The sequence below is a fragment of the Arachis hypogaea genome, chromosome 9 (genome assembly GCF_003086295.3).
Source record: "Arachis hypogaea cultivar Tifrunner chromosome 9, arahy.Tifrunner.gnm2.J5K5, whole genome shotgun sequence".
NCBI classification, from domain to species: domain Eukaryota; kingdom Viridiplantae; phylum Streptophyta; class Magnoliopsida; order Fabales; family Fabaceae; genus Arachis; species Arachis hypogaea.
The window spans coordinates 34,232,382-34,248,651 of NC_092044.1; the positions used below are offsets into that span (position 1 = coordinate 34,232,382).

At 33.1% G+C, this 16,270-nt stretch overlaps 2 protein-coding genes across 2 annotated transcripts; one reads left to right on the forward strand and one right to left on the reverse strand.

Moving 5' to 3' along the window:
• Positions 1 to 1,206: 1,206 nt before the first annotated feature.
• LOC112710839 (uncharacterized) lies at positions 1,207 to 5,942 on the forward strand. Its single transcript, XM_025763269.2, has 9 exons — positions 1,207 to 1,681; positions 2,043 to 2,130; positions 2,572 to 2,685; positions 3,670 to 3,752; positions 3,972 to 4,086; positions 4,187 to 4,278; positions 4,815 to 4,880; positions 5,168 to 5,261; positions 5,724 to 5,942. The coding sequence occupies exons 1-9, from the start codon at positions 1,401 to 1,403 to the stop codon at positions 5,826 to 5,828; spliced, it is 1,038 nt and encodes a 345-aa protein (XP_025619054.1). The 5' UTR covers positions 1,207 to 1,400; the 3' UTR covers positions 5,829 to 5,942.
• A 177-nt stretch (positions 5,943 to 6,119) lies between these two features.
• LOC112710838 (mannosylglycoprotein endo-beta-mannosidase) lies at positions 6,120 to 11,530 on the reverse strand. Its single transcript, XM_025763267.3, has 11 exons — positions 11,142 to 11,530; positions 10,467 to 10,605; positions 10,052 to 10,279; positions 9,910 to 9,968; positions 9,770 to 9,818; positions 9,213 to 9,443; positions 8,708 to 8,877; positions 8,383 to 8,587; positions 7,504 to 8,193; positions 7,161 to 7,388; positions 6,120 to 6,928 (listed from the first exon to the last, which is right to left on the reverse strand). Exons 1-11 carry the CDS (start codon positions 11,342 to 11,344, stop codon positions 6,203 to 6,205), a joined length of 2,928 nt encoding a protein of 975 aa, XP_025619052.1. The 5' UTR covers positions 11,345 to 11,530; the 3' UTR covers positions 6,120 to 6,202.
• Positions 11,531 to 16,270: the final 4,740 nt, after the last annotated feature.

Below are 16,270 nucleotides of genomic sequence, written 5' to 3' on the forward strand. Positions count from 1 at the left end.
GCAGAGTTAGTTGAACTAAAATGAAGTTGTGCGTTAATTTTAAAAATAAAAAAAGAAATTAACCAAGAACCTTTGTCCTAACAGAAAATAAATTTTAAAGCAAAACTCCCACAAATGCGATTCAATCCAATCGACTGACAATTATACTTTTGTCTTTTTTTTACATCACTCTCAACATGCACAAACAACCCTTTTACAAAACAGTTCATACTTACATAACCATTTAATCTGAAAATCGAGTCACTAAGCAATTTAATCTTATCTTTGATGACGAAGATAGCAACTACGACAACAATGAAATCTTCTTCACCCTCTCCAACAGCGATTGTACATCACAACTTTCTCAACCTAGGTAATGGAGTTTTTGGAGGAAAAAACAGATTGTTATTATCGTTTGTATTCTTAGAATTTTATGTAATTCTCTAAGTGTGGTATGAGTATTATAGGTATTACATATACTGTAAGGGATGGGAGTATGTGAAAAGGAAGGATTGTCTATAAAATGATGTAGTTTTGTAGCAAAGGAATTTATTTGTGCCGTTTTAAAAAAATTCTCTCGTATTTTTTGTAACAGCACAATGAAAGTTATGTCAAACTTTTTCATTAAGTTCGAGGATCCATATGAATGGAGGGATTCATAGTCCAACTTTTAAAGAGGTTATAAACGTAAAAAATATTTTTAAATTGTCAAAAACAAAAATGTTCACAGAACAAAAAATTAGAGACTTATTTACTTTTTTTTCAAAATCATAATACACTGCCATATTATAATATTTTATGTGTGATTCTTCATGCCATGGGTTTTTCTTTCTTGATAATTTTTAAGGGCAAGATTATAAAATAATAATATTTCAGCATTGTTAAATATATAATTAAAAGATGAAGCTCTGAAAGCTTAGACTTTAGACAAACATGTTTTTTCTCTTTTTAAGTGATAGATACTACAATTAATAATATATTAGTTTTCTTTATAAATTAAATCGAGATAATATTTTTTAAAATAATAAATTTAAAAACTAATTATGACATGATTAGATGTCTCAATAAACAATAAATTATATTTAAGTATTTTTAATTATTGTTGATAACAGTTGCCAAATTTATATCTTAGTATCCTATATTTTTCCCTCAGTAAAACTCTGTTAATTGACTTATTGCATGAAAAATTAAAACTCATATAAATGAACACAAATTAAAAAAAATTGAGAAAATAAAGAATTTTTAAATCTCTTTTTTATATTTCATTTTCTATTTTTTTTTTCAAGTTTGAAGTGGAACTGTGAGAGCGTGAGAGCGAGACGCACTTGTGTGAGATTATGGAATGTGAATGATGATGAATTGATGATCCATTCCAGGGCCTTGGATGTTGGAACAGGGTAACTAACAGTCAACAAACTAAAATGGCTTCATCAACTATAACCTGCAACTTCCACTATACCTACATTCCTTCAACCCTCGCAGCTTCAGCTTCATCCACAGCCACTCGTTCTTCTTTTCCCTTATCTGCTTCTTCTTCTTCTTCTTCTTCCCTTTTTCACCGCTACACCCTCCACCGTGCCACCTCCACTAGAATCCTTGCCAAGTTTGATAAATTCCAAGGTGAAACTCCCCTAGACACAGACACGCCTCAGAGTCCAGAACCAGAACCTTATCTTGATCGCGATAAGGAAGAAGATGACAGGTACTTCTATTTCGACCACCTTTTAGCCTTACCTTTCTTAATTAATTAATTTGATTAATTTATATTTAATATTACTTTCCTTTTCCAACTTATGTGTTATCGTAGCTTTTTGAAAATTGTAAGCCATGAAACATTGTATTGGATAGTGTTTATATTTATGTTTTCAATAGTGCTTTATCTTCAGTTCGTTTATGTAAATGATCGTTTGTTGCTGAAAGTTTATGCTGTTAATTAAACAATTTTTTGGTGAAGTCCAAATATGAATTTATTGAGATGATGATGCGTTTATTAGCCTTGGAGTTTGGTCTAAATTGTGATAATGTGTGTCTAGAAGATGTTAACTCAATTTTTGTGTTTTCAGTTGTTTGCCTTCAGATTTGGAGGGTGCGGTGCGACAATCAAGTGAGGCAGCTGCATTGTTTGTCTCTTCAGGAGGGATGAGAGCCATAGTATGTGCCAAAATTTCATGTCCTTATTAATTTTTTTTTATACTTTATGCTTTCAATTTTGTGGTACTACTTGCTGTAATCAATTGGATATTTGTCGCAGATCTTTTTTTTAAGGTGTGGTTTCATTTATAGAAGATAGAACAATGCTTCTCTGTGGATATTCTTGGGTGAATCCTGGTGTTTTGACTTTGATTAATTGTACTGAAAATTTTGTTTAAGATCAACTTCATAACTTTATTTAACATGTTTAAATTAAAAAAGACTATGATAGTGCTAGTTTTATTCTTTTTTTGAGATTGGCATTCAAATTTTTATCATTTTGTGTCTCATGTAACTGAGATTTTTTAAGCAAAGGCAGGTTAATGGGTGGCTTAGTTTGTTCTTTTGAGTTGCTTTAGCACCTCATTTTTCTTGAACTAACTATTTTTAACTTGCTCACAGGTTGAACTCTTAATCCCCCAACTGCAATTTTTAGATGATGAAGGTGCACAGGTAGAACTCTGGGAATTGTCAAGGATTTTCTTGGATACACTTATCGCAGAAACAGAATGTCAGGTTAGTGGAATTGAAATGTGTGAAGAATTTGCTAAACTTTAAATGCCATTTTCTATTCAATATCTTAGAAATACTTCTATATATGATCCATTGTTTTGTTAGGTTCATGTAAGTTAAATTGGTTTCTTTTGATGTAACCTACATTATTGACACCTGTGAGTTATGGTCAACACTAATGCTTTCTCTGCTGCTACATGTGCAAATGTATTTATGCTTTCTTTAGCATCCAACTTATACTCCTACTTAGTCCATAGTTTTATTTCTAATAAGAAGACTACTAATATGTCATTTGATTTATTTGAATTGTTCTAGACCCGTAGTTCTTGGTTATGAAGAGAAAAATTAAATAACTCATAAATATAGCCATAGCTATATTCCGTTCCACTAATTGAAGTAAACTACACGTATTAGAAAATGCAATAAAATTCATTGACATAATGATTCAATAGAGCGATAGTTGTGCTTTGACTGATTTTCTACATGACATAAGGATTCACAAAATAGATGCTGACAAATACTTAAACTTAGGCATGCTTTTATGATTATGATGATTCAAATTCAATAAGGTTTTGCAATTTGTGTTTTAATGAATGGTTTAATTATTCTGTCAGTCTCTATAATTTCACTGGATTTTCAATTAGGCTCCTATACCATATCAGATTTTGTAATTAAATCCCTAATGTGACAAAAACATTGGAATTAACAAAATATTCTGTTAAACAAAACAAATATGCCTAACACTTGACTAAATATTCCGTTTTGTTTAACAAAATATTCTATTAATTCTAACATTTTTGTTATGGTAGGGACTTAGTTATAAAATCTGATATGATATATGGATCTAATTGAAAAGGAAAAAAAAATATAGGAACCTAATTGAAAATTCAGTGAAACTGTAAGGACCGACGGCAGAGTAATTAAACCTTAATGAATCTATTTTATACACTGTAAACTTGTTGCTAAGTTTGTGAGTTTGATTGATAGAGAGTTAAAGCCATATTTCCAGATGCTGGCGCAGCTGCTCTTCTTAAATACCGGTGGAAGGATGCTCAGTTTAGATTTGCAAGGTAACTGCCATCACATCAATTAACGCTCTATGTTTTATTTTTCTTTCCACCCGAGCAGCATAGTTAGGTAGTGTAGTTTTTGTAAGCATTTGATTCTTTTGTATTTCACTTAAGGCTTGATGGTTGTTCAGTTACATTTCTATTTGTAGAATTTAAGTTTTTCTCTGTACTTATAGTCATGCTGCATATATCTCACATTCCGGTCTTCTGTATATCCAGCTTAAGTGACCGGAAGCCTATAGAGAGTGACGATGAGATTGTGGTTATGGTTGTTCCTGATTATCAGATGTTAGAAAGTGTGGAGAGAATCGCATCCAATCTCTCAAGTGATCCAGTACATCCCTGCACTGAATTCTCCTGTTTTATTACTGATGTCATTCTCTTGCGTTTTTGTGCACATATATGTTTCATACAAACTTCTCGCACATTGGTAGGTGAGACCCCTTATCATGTGGAATCCACGCCTGATTAGCGAGGATGTTGGTGTTGGTATCAATGTCCGGAGATTAAGGCGCTTCTTTCTAAGGTTTGGTTCTGAGCTATTTTTGTTTACTTTTTATCTTAAACTTGTTGGGAGAAATAATATCGTGTAAATTACATGACCTCCCCTGAGTTTAGACGATATTACGACTTGTCCCTCCAACACTAACCTCCCCTCTATGGAAGTCAGTGTCGTGTTTATAAGGGAGATTAGAGTCATATTTTACAAAATACAAGCATGTCTAGTGTGATATTAGTATACCCTAAATATTATGGAGTTAAATGAATACTTTTATAACTAGAGGATTTTCATATATAATATCACATAATCACAGGGAAACATGTACATGTTTTTTTTTTTTTTTAATGTTTTTCTGGTGATAGTAATTTTTGGCAGGCCAAGCTAACATTTGTTACGAAGCTTGAAGTAAAAAATCAGAGTAGCTAGCATTATATAAATGTTATGTTTATCTTCAACCAAGTAATTTACTATATAAAAGTCTTTTTTCATGTGCTTTATTTTGAAGAATTGGCTTATTCTGACACTATCAGAAGACTAAACTCTGATCAATTTTTGCGCAGCACTTTTACAACAGTTTATCACATGCGCCCAATGCCATTCGGTGCAATCTTCAGGTGTTATCCAGGGTAAGGCTCTTCTGTTCCCTCTCATAAGAAGTATCACATTTAAAAAATTGCATATTGCTCTTACCCAAACCCAGACTACCTTAGACCACCGTAAAAGTGGATTATTTGGTCCACTTGTTTTGCTAGATGTGATTCAATAATCAATATCTTTTTTCCCCCAGATGTTTCACGGTCATTTTTGTTTATTCAAATTTGGTCAAATTTCATGCTGTAGGCAATATGTTAAATTGTTTGGTTAACCACATTGATCTGCTGTTTGATTCCTGTCGTGTTTTGATCACACTCAGAATGTGGAAAGTGTTCAGTGATGACAAGGATAGGCCAGACAGATATTTGCTTGCCAAGGAATTCATCAACCGTCCTGATTATGCAGATCTTGAGGTTAGTAGCTTTAGTTCCAGATTAAATTGCCAGATCTTATGGATACAACCACTTTCCTATATAAAATAGAGGGAGATTCGGAGAAGCATAAATTATTGGAAAGAGGAAGGACAAGCAAAGGATGGTGAATAATTCATAGTGAAAAAATAAAATAAAAACCTGAACCAAAAGATGTTATGCATGCATTAAATAATACAAAACCAGAAGTTTCTTAAGAGTTTTTCTGTGCAGTGATATACAAAGAATTCAATTTCAATGCAATGTGACCTGCGAGTATAAGCAGGGTTTTAGCAAAAAGTCAATCATGAATTATTACATTAGTAAAAGCATTTAACACAGGTGGTGCCCTTCTATTACAAACACACACGTGATTAGATATCAGTATAAACTTTTACATTGATTATGGATGAAATTTAATCCCATATATCAATATGATAGTCCATTGACCTTTATGTGGTCCAGATTTTATTTGGCGAGGATGAACAGAAGTCAGGACAAGGTCAAAGTTTATTTGGAAAAGCAGCAAGCATCTTTTCTTCAATTAATAGGTTCATGAAGGCGATATGATGATCTTTTAATACATTTTCTCATCATTGTTGCGTCCCGACCTTAAATTGTGGCTCATGTCAATTTGTGTGATCACTTCAAAATTCATATTAAAATAACATTAAGCTTGTATAATATGCTACAGTGCTACATAAACAAGTATATAAATGATATGCCATTAAGGGGGGGGGGGGGAAAGTACATACATTAATAGTATGATTATATTTCAACCTTGTAATGATATTATGACTATTATCTAAAACAAAAAATGGGAAAAGATGAATTTTCAAATGTAGAGAGAGAGAAGGGGGCTTGTTTAGTTCTGAATTTCAAATGCATTTATTAATGGTAATATATACACAGTTGATCAATTTCAGTGTTTCTCTGCGACATCCTCATAGAGCTTCAAGTACAGTGTGTCCTTCACTGTAATTCCAGCCCTGCAGAGTAATTCTAGGAGTGACACCCTCAGGGACCTCAAAGCAAATTTTAACAGTCATGGCCTCTCCTGGAACCAATGAAAAATAGTTATCTGAGTAATGAACAGGGAGAATTCTTGTGTCTTCTCCCTCCTTGTGGTCCTTATTTGAAGAATGCACAGAAAACTGAAGAAAGAAAGCAACACCTATACCATTTCCCTTAATTTCAGATACCTTCAAACCATTATTTTTACCACCAATGCATCTGTGTAATCTCTTAAACCAACCCAGTTCATGTTCTGTTGAACTGTTTTCGGTGTTTGGTCCTTTAGATATGTTTTCCACATGCATTTTAAATCTATAAGTGGATCCTTTAACAAAAATCTCTGATGTTATCTTGAGTGGTATTTTCTTCTTCCTATATGGCTCCAGTAGTTTGTAGTCTCCACCAGGAAGGTGCAGCCAATATAAGTTTCTTGATAAAACTCTGTTATCCGATTTGTCGTAGAGTTTGAGCAGAAGAAAGTAGACCGGCTTTGCGTTTTCCAACTTGGGATAGTCCATCTCGAAAATAGGTGTGACTGTTTTAGGTAGCATGGTGAAGCTTTCGTGAACTTTGTAGTATGGACACATTCCATCTAGATCCCACACTGAAGCTTCAATAGCCATATTAGACAATCTCTCTGATGTAGTATTAACAGCCTGTTTTAAGAAGAAAAATAAAAGAAAAATTAAAGCAAGACCTTCCAGAAACTCTTCAGAACTGGAAAATCTTGATGATTTGCAGATATATCCTTTTAGCTTGCTCCCATTTGCTTCCTATCTCAATTTTCAATCAAGAGACAAGGGAGTATTTTGTTTTGTTAATAATGTGTTATTTTCTTTCTCATCTTATTGAAAGAACAACTTTAGTCATAGTCTCTTAGATACTTACTTCTATAAAATATGTATCTAGATTAAGCTGTACATGAATTGGCTCTGCAGCGCATCGACAGCCATAGAATCCAGCTGTTTGGTCGAGAAGATGATCATAAAATTGACCTCTCAGACCAGTCCAAGGATTTTGTGTTTTCCAAATCAACACACCTGTACACTTGCGCCACATGCGAGAAGTCCATCCCTCAAGAAGAGCTCTGTATTGTATGTAGTTTACAAGTTGAGCCTGAAAAGATCAGTTAGAAAAAAAAAAAAAAACACACCCCGCAACTGCACAACAAAGATAATATCATGGAAAACTCAACATGAATGAGTGGCTACCAGATAAAAGTTTCTCATACCTTGAAACAAAAATCATCAAGATCCTTCGCTATACCATAGAGCTGAATCTGATCATGAACCATGGTTGGTTTTGAGTATGGAATGTATTTATGGTATTTCCAAATGGGATTTGGAACTTCTTCTACATAACCATTGGAAAGTTCATTAAATAATGGTATCTGCCATCCTTCTGGAGGCATTGTGGCTCTTATGGTAGCAGCAACTGGCATTCCTACGGAACCGACCTCCGGGTTGAATGCATATTTGTAGAAACTATCCTTGAAAAAATCTTCAGGGTTTTGAATTTCATATGGTCCGTCAGTAAAGTTCCCCTCCCCATCTGCAAATCCATCCCATAATGATCCTTCTATATAAATGCGAGTGCCATCAAGATACTGGCTAGGGTCCCCTGATGAATTCGTCGTGGCAGATGATGGGGTCAATTCAACTACTCCAGGTTTTCCATTTTCATTTACATGCTTAAAAAATGGATGAAGTTTCAGATCACTTTTCAGAGCAGCATTTATATCTTTTGGTGGAATCTGTTCATTTCCACCAACCCAAAGTGCAAGACTAGCATGATTTCTTAAAAGTTTGATTGTGTCTCTTGCACAAAACAAGAAAAGATCATGATCTAGCGGACCATTTGGGTTTGACACTGGAATGCCGCGCCCGTCAACATCCCCAGTAATCCAGAACTCTTGCCATACCTGCAAGAGTCAAATCATTAATATCATCAAATATAAAGCTACTACTTCCTGTATCATGACAACAATATAAGAACTTAATTACAAACAAACTATTGAGATCTCCGAAAAAACTATACCAATAAAAAAGGACACAAATAAACCAAGGAGAAAGAATGATAAAGCAACATAATGAGCAAAAACCAATCTTACCAGAATGCCATAATAGTCACAATAATGATAAAATTCTGGCCTTTCAGCCAGTCCACCACCCCAGCAACGAATCATGTTAAAATTCATATCCGCATGAAATTTGATTTCCGTCTCATACCGCTTCTTTGAAAGTCGTAGTAGCCCGTCAGACAAGATCCAGTTACCGCCTCGGATGAAAATTGGTTCTCCGTTGACCTTGAACAGCCTATGATATAATAAACATGCAACAAAACATATCATGCAAAATCTGAAAACAATTTAAGTTTGGAATTCTACTAAAAAAATGGTATGTGCTACTAAAGAAATACTGGAAATTTTACCATACCTTCCACCGGTAGCATCATCAATATGGCTTTCAATTTTGCGGAATCCGAAGAGATGGCTCCATGTATCAGACTCACCAAATCCTTCAACATCAATGCTAATAACAACGTCGTACAAATTTTGCTTTCCCATTCCATTTGGCCACCATAAATTGGGCTTGTAGAAGAAGAGCTGCCATTACAGACCATTAACACTTGAATAGAAGCAGCGAAACTTCAAGTTACCCAACTTAATTGGATCAATACTAAAAGTAGGTTAGAAATCAATCAAGGATCACATTTTTTTTATCAACATAGGGAGAAAAAAAATTAGAAAGAACTAAGTGAGTAACATAGACAACATAACAAATAAGTTATGAAAATGGAAAGCTAACTCAAAGTAACAAAGTTCTTGAAAAAAGATGTCATGATTAAGGATTAAGTTCTTCATGTTTCAAAAGGTTAAACCAGAAACAACAAAGCTGTAGATTGAGCATTTTCCCAGGAAGAATGATTGCAGTCACTGACCTCAGGAAAAGTAAATTGCACTCGAGATTTTGGAGGAACTGATAGCATTTGAGTTTGAAGCTTCTCCACCAATTGGACACTCCCCTCGAGTTCTGTTGTCACTTGAATTTTCAAAGAACACTCAGCAGCTGAGGAGCTTCTGTTTTCCACCTCAGTTGTGGCATGTAGATATACTCTCTTATAATTGTCAAAAAATGAGGACACCAAGTGGGGATCGGTTATTTTTACCGGCTGCGCCAAATATAGACACCAGAATCATCCTATCAAAGAGCAGCTAGAAGTACTATGAACTATATTAAAAATAAAAATGCAAATATGCTTGATCATATTTATCAAATAATTAATTATAAGGGGATGCATGGAAAAAACAAGCTTAACAAATCAACTCTTTGATGGTTTGGAAATATTTTTAATATTCAATCATGATTTACTGAAAGTTTGGAAAGCTAAAATGCATTTTCTTTTTAAAAGGCATGTACTTTATATGGATCACAACATTATTGGAAAAAAGAGAAAAAGAAGTTTGCAAGGAACTTAAATCATTCCTTAAAACTCACCCCAGTAATAGAAATGGAAACTTCATCCCATATTCCTGTGTTCCTATCTCTGCAATCAAATTAACTCTAGCATTAGCTTTAGATAGTCCAGAAACTCTTCAAATTTCAGATAATCAAATTAAAAGCAACATCAACTTTACCTTATAGGAGCTATCCAGTCCCAACCTTCAACATACTGTGTGGCTACATCTTTTCCTATCTATAAAAATCAACAAAATAGAAAAGTTAAGCAATTGAGAGGGAAAAATTCAATGGATTAAATCCAGTGATTTAATCTTTGACCTCATGGTCGCCACCTTGTCCCCCCTGAGGAGGAATTGTCCCCGGATGATCCGGTGGGTGAACTAGAACAGCAAGCAAGTTACTGCCATCCGGATTGAGAATACCAGTGACATCAAGAGAATGCCTCCTAAACATTCCTTTTGGGAGAACCATTTTGTGCCCATTTAGATATACATCAGCAGAGTAATTGATTCCGCGGAAGTTCAGATCACACTTTTGGTTAACTGACTGCAAAAGGCTCAACCAAGAAAAGGATAAACTGAATTCGGTTAGAATTTGGAGTCTATATGCTATGATGGGGGAAAAGGCCTTACACCAAAGTCGAACTTGAATAATAAAATTATATAAATATTATATATCATGATACTGTTTCAAACTTTTGAAATTGTATCATATGAGAGAGGAGAATCCCTACCAGCTTGCACTGAAAGGTTGTAAAGAACCAGAAAGTGTAATAGTCTCTTCCAGAATCAGCAATATCCAAGATTGCCTCATTTCCAAGTCCATAGAAAGGATCAGGCACAACTTTATTCTTCACCAAGGTTCCCAAAACACTGTCACAAGAAAGAAAATGGAAAATGAATGAAACTCACTTAAACCAATTCAATTTAATTCTCAAATCATGTTCAAAACTCAACTTTCACAAGGAAGCAGGTTTCAACAGAGAACTCTGTTCCTTTTTATCTGTAACTCCAACAGAATCCGATAACGAGGAACGAAGAGAGTATCAAAGAAACAAAAAGCGTGTGCATGGATCATTGCAGCTAAAATAATAAGGCTGCGTTTGTTAACTTAGAACTGGAAAAATGTTACTAAAAGTTACAAATTTGTATCTATTTGTTTATTCAAAATACCTATCTCATTCTAACAAATGTGCAGAATATAATGGCAAGTAAAGCTACTAAAAGAGTTAACTACTATCTCGTTAATGTCTCTAATGTTAAAGGTAGCATAAGACTAAAGATAGTAAAACGGAAACAAAGACAAAAACATAACTTTTCTTGTCTCTGACTCTTATCTCTATCTTTTCTTTTTGGGTCTTAAGATAATTCAGTGTAATAAAGAAAACAGAAAGAGAAAGAGGGATTACGTTCCGGGAACAAGAGCATGCATCCATGGTGGGGAAGTTGGGGCAGCGGTGGAAGGAGGGTTGGTTGTGGTGAGCTGAATGCCACTGAATTGAACCTCAGTGGACCTTGCTGCAACCCATTCTGAATCAAGAATCATCTTCCCTTGTGCCTCTTTCATAACATTATTCACCATGTCTCTTACTCTTAAGTGTGATACAACCATGTGATGAAATTTATGTTGTCGGTAACAACAAGAGAATCACAGAAAGTGTATTATCACTATTTGCTATGTTATGTGATAATGCGTGTGGAAATTGGTGTCGTGACCACTGTCCCCGAGTCACTAGTTGACTTACTCTTATGGTCCTTCATGCAATCATATCATTACAACAATCACAAAATCATCTTTAATTTCCATTGTTACATTTGAATCCACTTTAAAATCACTTGGGGTATTTTAAAATAAATTCCACTCGTAATTAAGTCTCGTAACTTTTAGTCACATCCTATGAAGCATGGTCGTGTCTTTCCATTAGACACATTTTGGCTTAATAAAAAATAAAAAATATTCTTTTGAATATATTTAGACGCACTTAAATATTATCACGTGTTAGCATGTTCAATTTTATCTTAACATATATTTTTGAAATAAATTTAGATATAATATATTATTATTTATTAAAATAAAAAATATTTTAAATATTTGATATAATTAAAATAAGACATTAAATAATTAAAAAAATAGTTTATATTTTAATATCAAACAAATATCAAAATATTATTACGATTTAATTAAAAAATATTTTATATTTTATAATTGATACGACCATTATAAATCCGATGTCATAATTTGGCATTATATACAATAACTCGGCATTATGCACCATAACTCGGCACTTTACGTTATAACTCGGCATTATACGTTACAATCAGACATTATCACTTGTTAAAACCTATTAATTGCTCTTCAATTCAGATGATCAATAGAAATGTAACCGACCTATTTTATCTCACCTATAAAGGTATGATATTTTATCTTCAAAGGGGACATTGAATTCTCAATACTGACTGAATCTTCGGAGTGCCTTTGCAGGTACACTCCCCCCTTGTTCTTTGCTCACGCTCTGCGCAATTGGACATCTCCTTGGAGAAAAGCTCGGACTTCCACAAAAGCTCAAAGGTCAGCACCGAAGATAACAATTCGGCGTCGACTCCCAGGGACCGAGCTCTCCCTTCAGGTATCCATACAAGAACAATTGGCGCCCACCGTGGGGCCTCGAAATAAACAACCTTTTTTCTATAGGCCCCATTTCCTTCCAATGGCTTCAAACTTACCTGCACCTTTGTAAATAAAGGTCATATAGTAAATCATTAAGGCCCGAAAAAGGCTGATCTATATCTGTTTTTCCGATCATTATCTGTCATCTCTCTATTTTTCAATTCATCTCTGGTTTATCTATTTGTCGATCTATATCTGTTTTGTCAATCTATATCTGTTTTTTTGATCTATATCTGCTTTTCCGATCAATATCTGTCATCTTTATTTTTTGATTCATCTATGGTATATCTATTTGACGATCTTTATCTATTTTTCCGATCTATATCTGCTTTTTTTATCATTATCTGTCATCTCTGTATTTTTCAAATCATCTGATATATTTATTTGCCGATCTATATCTACTTTTCCGATCAATATCTGTCATCTTTATTTTTCAATTCATCTATGGTATATCTATTTGCCGATTTATATCTATTTTTTCGATCTATATCTGTTTTTTCGATCATTATCTGTCATCTCTCTATTTTTCAATTCATCTCTGGTTTATCTATTTGCCGATCTATATCTGTTTTGTCGATCTATATCTGTTTTGCCGATCTATATCTGCTTTTTCGATCATTATCTGTCATTTCTGTATTTTTCAAATCATCAGATATATTTATTTGCCGATTTATATATGCTTTTCCGATCAATATCTGTCATCTTTTATTTTTCAATTCATCTATGATTTATCTATTTTCCGATCTATATATGTTTTGCTGATCTATATCTATTTTGTCGATCTATATCTGTTTTTCTAATCTATATCTGCTTTTTCGATCATTATCTGTCATTTCTGTATTTTTCAAATCATCAGATATATTTATTTGCCGATTTATATATGCTTTTCCGATCAATATCTGTCATCTTTTATTTTTCAATTCATCTATGATTTATCTATTTTCCGATCTATATATGTTTTGCTGATCTATATCTATTTTGTCGATCTATATCTGTTTTTCTAATCTATATCTGCTTTTTCGATCATTATCTGTCATCTCTGTATTTTTCAAATCATCTGATATATTTATTTGCCGATTTATATCTGCTTTTTCGATCAGTATCTGTCATCTTTATTTTTTGATTCATCTATGGTATATCTATTTTCCGATCTTTATCTGTTTTTCCGATCATTATCTATCATCTCTCTATTTTTCAATTCATCTCTGGTTTATCTATTTGTCGATCTATATCTGTTTTGCCGATCTATATTTGTTTTGCCGATCTATATCTGTTTTTTCGATCTATATCTGTTTTTTGATCTATATCTGTCATCTTTATTTTTTAATTTATATCAGTCATCTCTATTTGCCGATTTATATCAGTCATCTCTATTTTTCAATTTATATATCAGTCATATCTATTTGCCGATCTATATCTATTGTCTGATTTATATCAATCATCTTTATTTGCCAATTTATATAAAAAATCTCTATTTGCCGATCTATAACAGTCATCTCTATTATCCGATTTATATCAGTCATCTCTATTTTTCGATTTATATCAATCATCTTTATATTCCGATTTATATCTGTTATCCCTATTTGCCAACTTATATATGTTATATCTATTGTCCAATTTATATCAGTCATCTCTAATTGCCAATTTATATTAAAAATCTCTATTTGCCGATCTATAACAGTCACTCTATTATCCGATTTATATCGGTCATCTCTATTTTCCGATTTATATCAATCATCTCTATTTTTCGATTTATATCTGTTATCTCTATTTGCCCATTTATATCAGTTATATCTATTTGTCGATCTATATATGTTTTTCTAATATATATCTGTCATCTCTATTTTTCAACTTATATCTGTTATCTCTATTTTTTAATTCTATATCTGTCGTCTCTATTTTTCAATTTGTATCTGATATATCTATTTGCCGATCTATATCTGTTATCTCTATTTTTCTGATCTATATGTCATCTCTATTTTTCGATTTATATCCGTTATCCCTATTTGCCGATCTACATCTGTTATCTGATTTTCTGATCTATATGTCATTTCTACTTTCCAATTTATATATGTTATCTGTATTTGCCGATCTTTATCATCTATCTCTAGTTGTCAATTTATATCTGATATCTCTATTTGCCAATTTATATCTGATCTCTCTATTTGCCGATCTATATCTGATTTTTCGATCTACATCTCTTATATCTATTTGCCAATTTATATCTGATCTCTCTATTTGCCGATCTATATCTGATTTTTCGATCTACATCTGTTATATCTATTTGTCGATCTATTTATGTCATCTCTACTTTCTAATTTATATCTGTTATCTCTATTTGCCGATCTTTATCAGTTATCTCTAGTTGTCAATTTATATCTGATATCTCTATTTGCCAAATTATATCTGATATCTCTATCTGCCGATCTAAATCTGATTTTTCGATCTATATCTGTTATATCTATTTGCCGATTTAAATCTGTCATCTCTATTTGCCGATTTATATCTGTTATCTCTATTTGCCAATCTATATCTGTTATATCTATTTTTCGATCCATATCTATCATCTCTATTTGCAGATCTGTTATCTCTAATTGTCGATCAACATCTGTTATCTTTATTTTCCGATCTATATCTGTCATCTCTATTTGCCGACCTATATCTGTCATCTCTATTTGTCGACCTATATCTGTTATCCCTATTCGCTGACCTATATCTGTTTTTCTATTTTCAAATCTATATCTATTATCTTTATTTTCATATTTATATCAATAATTATCTGAGCTATATCAATCATTATCATTTCTATATCAATCATTATCACTCTTTGTCAAATCTATATCAACTATCATCAGATCTATATCAACTATCTTCCGAACTATGACTATCAACGATCTTCAATCAATTATCCATTCGCGATAAATCTTCAATTCAAAGTCGCATCGTTTACACATGCGCAATCAAACACAATCTTTAATCAGTTATCCATTCGCGATAATTCTTCAATTCAAAGTCGCGTCGTTTACACATGCGCAATCAAACCCAGTTTTCAATTCCGAACTATGACTATAAACAGTCAACAAACTCAATCACATATCATACAAGTACAAACACTTATCCATTCGCGACAACTCTTCAATTCAAAGTCGCATCGTTTACACATGCGCAATCAAACTCAATCAAATCACCAAACAACGGTGAACTAACTCAATATTCTCGCCCAACCAATTCACTTTTATCAACATCGTCTCAGCAACTATTCAAATTAACTACTCGATTCCATGAAAAAACCTAACCGTTGCATCTATTAAATCAACGGTTCAAAATTTCATTGGAAAAATCAAAGGCACAATCAATGACAAGACTACTACACTTTCCAATACACGTTAACTTCAAATTACGTCTGAAAATTCAAATTATTCATTATTTTAATAAAGTAAGTTGATTTGGGGGCTCCATACCTATAACTCAAATCGCCGAGTTATAACTAAAAAAAAAAAGCTCAACCTGCTTTATCAAAATATAGTCAGGCTAAGTTTGGGGGCTATGATACGACCATTATAAATCCGATGTCATAATTTGGCATTATATACAATAACTCGGCATTATGCACCATAACTCGGCACTTTACGTTATAACTCGGCATTATACGTTACAATCAGATATTATCACTTGTTAAAACCTATTAATTGCTCTTCAATTCAGATGATCAATAGAAATGTAACCGACCTATTTTATCTCACCTATAAAGGTATGATATTTTATCTTCAAATGGGACATTGAATTCTCAATACTGACTGAATCTTCGGAGTGCCTTTGCAGGTACACTCCCCCCTTGTTCTTTGCTCACGCTCTGCGCAATTGGACATC

Excerpts from the sequence above, each read along its gene's own strand:
- LOC112710838 (XM_025763267.3), bottom strand. The coding sequence starts at position 11,344 with ATGGTTGTATCACACTTAAGAGTAAGAGACATGGTGAATAATGTTATG. Across the intron at positions 8,194-8,382 it reads GTGACTATTATGGCATTCTG|GTATGGCAAGAGTTCTGGAT; the intron begins GTAAGATTGGTT and ends TGACTCTTGCAG. Across the intron at positions 6,929-7,160 it reads TAGATACATATTTTATAGAA|GCTGTTAATACTACATCAGA; the intron begins GTAAGTATCTAA and ends TTCTTAAAACAG.
- LOC112710839 (XM_025763269.2), top strand. The coding sequence starts at position 1,401 with ATGGCTTCATCAACTATAACCTGCAACTTCCACTATACCTACATTCCT. Across the intron at positions 1,682-2,042 it reads GATAAGGAAGAAGATGACAG|TTGTTTGCCTTCAGATTTGG; the intron begins GTACTTCTATTT and ends TTGTGTTTTCAG. Across the intron at positions 2,686-3,669 it reads TCGCAGAAACAGAATGTCAG|AGAGTTAAAGCCATATTTCC; the intron begins GTTAGTGGAATT and ends TTTGATTGATAG.